The sequence below is a fragment of the Arvicola amphibius genome, chromosome 5 (assembly GCF_903992535.2).
Source record: "Arvicola amphibius chromosome 5, mArvAmp1.2, whole genome shotgun sequence".
Classification (NCBI taxonomy): Eukaryota; Metazoa; Chordata; class Mammalia; order Rodentia; family Cricetidae; genus Arvicola; species Arvicola amphibius.
The window spans coordinates 112,059,870-112,066,029 of record NC_052051.1 but is presented as its reverse complement, the minus strand read 5'-3'; the positions used below and the strand labels follow the sequence as shown (position 1 = coordinate 112,066,029).

Sequence of the window (6,160 nt, the reverse complement as noted above, 5' to 3'; positions counted from 1 at the left end):
ACATAAGCTGAACACACTTCCTTGTGGTACGATTGAGCATCCTTTAGGTATATACCCAAAAATGGTATTGGTAGCTCTTTGAGGTAGGTTGTTTCCTGATTTTCTGAGAAATCGTCATACTGATACCCAAAGGGGCTGTACCAGTTTGCACTCCCACCAACAATGGAGGAATGTTCCCTTTACCCCACATCCTCTCCAGCATAATTTGTAATCACTTTTTTTTTTTTATCTTGGCCATTCTTATAGGTGTAAGATGGATTCTGAGTTGTTTTGATTTGCATTTCTCTGATGGCCATAGATGCTGAGCATTCCTCACGTGTCTTTCATCCATTTTTTTTAGATTCCTCTGTTGAGAGTTCTCTGGCAAAAAATGCTTTTTAAAGGTTTAGGGTACAAATGTCTCACTCTCTCTGGCATGTCCTTCAGTTCACTCACTTACGGTTAGTGAAGATCTTTTTTCCATTCTTTGGCTACCATTTTGTCTTGTTGACTGTGTCCTTCACTTTACAGAAGCTTCTCAGTTGCAGGAGGTCCCATTTATTGTTTCTCTCAGTGTCTGCTACCTGAATGTGTTGTCATAGTTAGGAGCCACCATGTGAATGTTGGGAACAGACTCTAGGTCCTCTGGCAAGAACAGGTGCTGTTAACCAGCCCCTAGGTTGCGCTTTGTTTTAAACTGTGACGGTTTGTCTTGGTGGTTGTTGCTTTATGAGGCTGCCATTTTGTTCACTGGCTACTTTCCCAGAGTACCTAGGTTTTGATTCCCATCAGCCACACAGAAGCTCAGGACCATCTGTAACTTCAATTCCAGATCAGAAACCTTAGGAATGCATGTAGCACACTTCCATACAGGCAAGACACACTAGAGATTAAACCTACAGTGGAGTGGATGCAACTTTAACCCAGAAAAGTCAAGGTTTTGACAGTCTTGCTATGTAGTCTGGCAAATTAAGCTGGCCTAAAACTGGACACAATCCTGACAGCTAAGTTTATAAGCGTGTATCCCCACACCTGCATGATTTTGTTGTCACTGGTGATTGAATCTAGGGCTTCAAGCCATTGGAAGTGCATCTGTCAGCACATAAAGGTGTTTTGTTGCTAAGGATCAAACTCAAAACTTGTCTTGAGCAAGTTCTATTGACAGCCCAAGACAACAGATTTTTGTTGGTGTGTATTTTGTTTGGGGGACAGCTGTACAGTGAAGGGTGACCTTGAATTTCTGATCTTCCATCTGTCTCACAAGTGCTCACTCACCCCCATACCTGGTGGTCTGTGGGGTGCTGGGGATGGAGCCAGTCTCGTGTACACTAGTAAGCAGTTTACCAACAGAGCTGCACCTTCATTGGTCTTCCTGCTTCAGCATCCCAAGTACTAATGCACACTAACTACCCTGCTCAGAATATCAAAGCTTTGTTTATACCTGAGACGTGGTTTTCTCTGTAGCCCTAGCTGTCCTGGAACTCACTCTGTAGACCAGGCTAGCCTCGAACTCAGGCCTGCCTGCCTGCCTCCGAACTGAAGCTGGGATTAAAGGCTTGAGTGCCGCCTCCTTGGTTAAGGGAAAAGTTCTTAATTAGGAAAGGAATATAAAGAGGAATTAAAACCACAAGCATGAGTGATGTTTCCTGAGCAACACAATTTGAATAGCCAGAATAAGCAGCAATCCTGTGGGTCTGTTTGGTGCTGCTGTACGGGTTTGCCTGGTGCTAGGAGAGCCCAACAATTGAGGTCTGAGAAATCTATCACATTTCCTGCAGCATCATCCTGAGACTGGTAGAGTAGGCAAAGGACTGAGTTTGCAGCATCAAGCAATTTTATATTAGCATTAGTCTACTTAGGAGGACAAAACCCTCATCCCCCTTTAGGACCTCAGACCACAACACTCAATTACTTCCTAGGCAGATGAGGAACCTGTAGTTTCCTCTGTTTTATTTACAACTTTAAAATCTCCAAGTCTCACCGGGCGGTGGTGGCGCACGCCTTTAATCCCAGCACTTGGGAGGCAGAGGCAGGCGGATCTCTGTGAGTTTGAGACCAGCCTGGTCTACAACAAGAGCTAGCTCCAGGACAGGCTCTAAAGCTGCAGAGAAACCCTGTCTCGAAAAACCAAAAAAAAAAAAGAAAAAAAAAAAATCTCCAAGTCTCTTAAACTGTCGTGGAACAGGGCACATAATAGCAGTGGAACACTTTTCATACAGACTCGATTAACGTCTTGTTACCTTGCAGTCCACACCTGACGCTGAACCCTAAGTATTTCAGCATCCACTTTACACGATTCCCACAATTATCAAGGCCAGGAAAATCAGCACTAAAATAACATTTTAAGTTATAATTCATATTAAAACTGTCAAGTATCTTGCTCACAGCTGAAATCCCAGCACTTAGGAGGCTGAGGCCTATTACCCTGTCTTTGAGGATGCTAGGAAACACTCCACCACCTGCTTTATATCCAGTATCTGCAACACTTGCTAGGGTTAAATGTTTTTGGACTTTTTGGTTTTTTTCCTGCTCCAACCAGAGTCCCATAATAAATTTTGCTTGGAACTGGGATATTTCTCAGTGGAAGAATAGGCATTCATTTTACTAACATACTTGATGATGAAGTGTTCACATTCAACCTCGGTGGCCAGAGGTTTTGTTCTTTTCCATACTGGGTACCTTTATGTCCAATCCTGACACCACCAGGAGTTAGCACTAGATCCCACAAGTTCAGCATCTGTAGGTCTACTTTGGATGCCTAGTAAGAGTTCCAGGCTGAACCTGACAAATGGGACCTTGCTGGATTTGACAACTTGCTAGAGTGGCTCACAGAACAGGAGGACACACCTTATCCATTCCAGAGGATAGTACAAAAGATACAGAATAACAGCCTAATGAGGGTCTAGGAGAGTCATGAGCTCTGGGCTTGTCTCTTGTTCTTGCTGCTACTACAAATGAACCTACCCGCTTTGCTTTCCAAATGCTATGTTTGGCTTAAAAAGTTCCTGGATCACCTCTCCTCCTGTGGCTGCAGCACACTGTCAGTTTTATAGCTCCTCAAATATATTAGACTCCTAATTTACTCACCCTCCACGCTTTATTTCAGAATTAGATTCCTTGTCATATACTCTCATATCCGATTATTTTAATACACAAAATATACAGATCGGCTGGGATTACTGGTTCACACCTGTAACCCCATCATTCTGAAGGCTGACGCAGGAGTACTGCCCGGATTTTGAGGCCAACAAAGGAAGTTATAAAAATTACGAACGGTTGCCAAGCAGCGGTGGCTCACGCCTTTAATCCCAGTAATAGAGGTAGAGAGGTGTGGCTCTCTGAGTTCAAGGCCAACCTGGTCTACGAAGAAACCCATCTCGGAAAAAAACCTTATGAGCGGTTATAAGCTCAACTAAACTGTGAATTCCATTAAAGTTAATATTACTCGATTCACCGCTTTCTAGAAAAACTAGAGTTCAACAACTTGCTCGGAGTTCAAATCTTTTGAGTGCACACAATTTGTGAAGTTGGAGACAGACAACTGGAAAGCTTAACTCGTTGACAGTTCTAACGTTGCCAACGTTCTCCCCACCTCCACGCTCAACAGTTAACAAAACACGCATGCTCTCAGATACCTTGGGTCTCCAACCTCAGACAACCCTTCAACCCCCAAAAGTCCCAGAACCACAATAAACCCACAGTAGCACTGAAACGACAGGAAACCGTCTTTCACTCCAGCGCAGCCGATCGGCTCCAGCCTCGGTGAAGCTCCTGATCCAGACCTAGAGGCCAGGATTTTGAACTTTTGTTCGCGAAGCCACGATACACGCAGGTGCACCGCACTTGGGTCAGCGACAAAGCTGAACGGCGGAGAGACATCCTCTGAGCTTTCCAAACACCTTTGACCACTCGCACGTACATAGGAGTCGGTCCGAGTAACCAGATTCTGCGCGGCAGAGCTTCAGGTGTCCGTTCAGGTGAAGGGGCAAAGAACGGAAGACAACGACCACTCTCTCGCGCCCTTTAAGAGCCACCGCCATTCCAGCCCATAGAAGCCGAGAAAAAGCACGAGAGTCCGCCCGCTTCCTCCTCCAAGGCCGGCGGGGCCGGAACGGAGGCGGTGCTTCCCGCTCCCCGGCCTACACCTCACAAGGCAGCGCGGCCGCAGAGGCAGCCAATCAGAAGGCCTCTTGTAAGCGGAGGCGCGAGAGCCAATGGGAAGTCGCGGCGCGCGCAGAGCCTCTGTGCGACGCACCGGCCCCCTCCCTTCCGCCCGCCGCCTTCCACTCCGCCCCTGGCGGAGGAAGTGAGATCAGAGGCCCCATGTGAGCGGATTGCAACACATGCAGCTGCCTGGAGAGAGGGAGCCGGTGTCCTACGTCAGAGCCGCCGCCGCCGCGGAGCCGCCGCCGGGGAGGAGCAGCCGCTACCGCCCAGCACTGGGCCCCTAGGTAAAGCGGGCGTGGGAAAGCCGGCGCCCGATGCCGCGGGTTGTCGGGGCGGGAGGAGAGGGCAGCTCGGGGGGTGGCGACGAAGGGGGCCTCTCTGCCCCAGCGGCGGCGCTAACTCTGTGGTCTTGGTGTCTCCGGGCCCCGCCGGGCCGCTCTAGGGAGGAGGAGGCGAGAAGATGGCGGACGACCCCAGTGCTGCCGATAGGAACGTGGAGATCTGGAAGATCAAGAAGCTCATTAAGAGCTTGGAGGCGGCCCGCGGGTGAGCGCCACGTCCGCCACCCCCCTGCACTCTTGGATCCGGGACCCTCAGGATGGCCGCCCCCACCCCGCATGGCCGGATGGGGAGAACCCGGCACTAGCCAACTCCCGCCTTTAGACCTCCGGGTAGTAGCCTCTGACTGGAGGGCGAGGGTCGGCGCTGCTGGCCGGGAAAGAGTCCTCCCCCCACCCTCTGGGGGTAAGGAGCCGGCTCCCACGGCTCAGATCACTCGGTCCCCTCTCTGGAGAAAGCCCCTGCGACTTTTGTACCACTCTCGAGCCCTTAAATCCAGCTCCTCACTTTTCGGGCTCCTTGTGCTGCCACGCGACTTGGGTGCTGTTGGGGTAAAGTACTTGGCGCTCCTTTCCGAACGCCCTACCCTGATTTTCTATCTTACTCTCGCTTCACGTTCCTCAGCCAGGCCTCATTAAAATGGCCTCCCCCACTTGGACTTTCAAGTCCCGTGTGGGTGAAGTTTTGATGGGGGCTGTAAAGGAGAGTTGGCCAAGGGAGATCTTCCCGGCTCACCTTTATTTGTCTGGGTCCTAGACCTCTCCGACTTTCCCTAAGTTTTCTAATTTCCCCGGGGCTTCCTGGTTTTGGCTGTTCCAAGACTCATCTATAAACCGAAAATGCCAGCGTGTGCTGGATGGGCTGGTGGTGTGTTTTTTGTTTTTGTTTTTGTTTTTTTTTTTGTTAACAAATTTGTTGTATGCTCATTCAAGATAATTCCAGGTAATGAGACTGTTTGATAGGAACCATAACATTAGCGTCCTTGTCGGCTTTTCTTTGTAACTTCTTGGGAATGTCATTGTCGAGTTTCCTGATGGATTAATAATGCTGTGGAAATTCAAAACTTACTTAAAGGGAGCTTCCCGGCTCCGTAAGTTTTTATAAGAATTTGTTAGTGTGTTCATTCCTGGGTGAACAAGCTAGGTTGAAAGTAGCCATATGTTTGCTTTTTGAGTTTGCCAGAGGTATTTGTGTTGCTTCCTTGTATTGCTGTATTTACTTTCCCAGTTATAGAAACTTTTTACTGTTTGGCTTCCCGGCACCCTAAAAGTGGAACGTTATATATTGCTGCACTCCAGAGCATAGTTGTAACAGTGCCTTTCTTCCAGGCCATGTGGGAAGTTGAACAGCCCACAGTTGAGACATTCTGAGTTTCAGCCCGAGTTTGTCACTGAAGTTGTGTCTGACAGTTGTGTGATGACAACGTTGGCACCCAACTCATTAACTTTTTAGGTGGATTCTGCTTCATTCTACCAAAGTTCATGGTTTTAGAGCCGGATGCTTTTGCTTTGGTGTCTCATTCTTAATAAACGAGCAGCTCTAATTTCTGTTTGGGATTAGACATTTGAAAGATCAGCCTGAAGGTCTTTGCTCATCCCTTTGATGTAGTGTAAAATCTTGAGATGAGGTTAGATAGATGCTTTTGTTGTTATTTCTTAGGGTGTTTTGTTTTAAA

At 48.1% G+C, this 6,160-nt stretch overlaps 1 protein-coding gene across 1 annotated transcript in view; it reads left to right on the top strand.

The window, feature by feature from the left end:
- The first annotated feature begins 4,276 nt into the window (after positions 1 to 4,276).
- Positions 4,277 to 6,160, top strand: part of Etf1 (eukaryotic translation termination factor 1) — a 32,994-nt gene continuing 31,110 nt past the window's right edge. The window contains exons 1-2 of the mRNA XM_038330450.1: positions 4,277 to 4,430; positions 4,589 to 4,692. Of these exons, the coding sequence (XP_038186378.1) occupies positions 4,607 to 4,692 (86 nt within the window). The 5' untranslated portion in view covers positions 4,277 to 4,430; positions 4,589 to 4,606. The remainder of the gene's footprint in view (positions 4,431 to 4,588; positions 4,693 to 6,160) is intronic.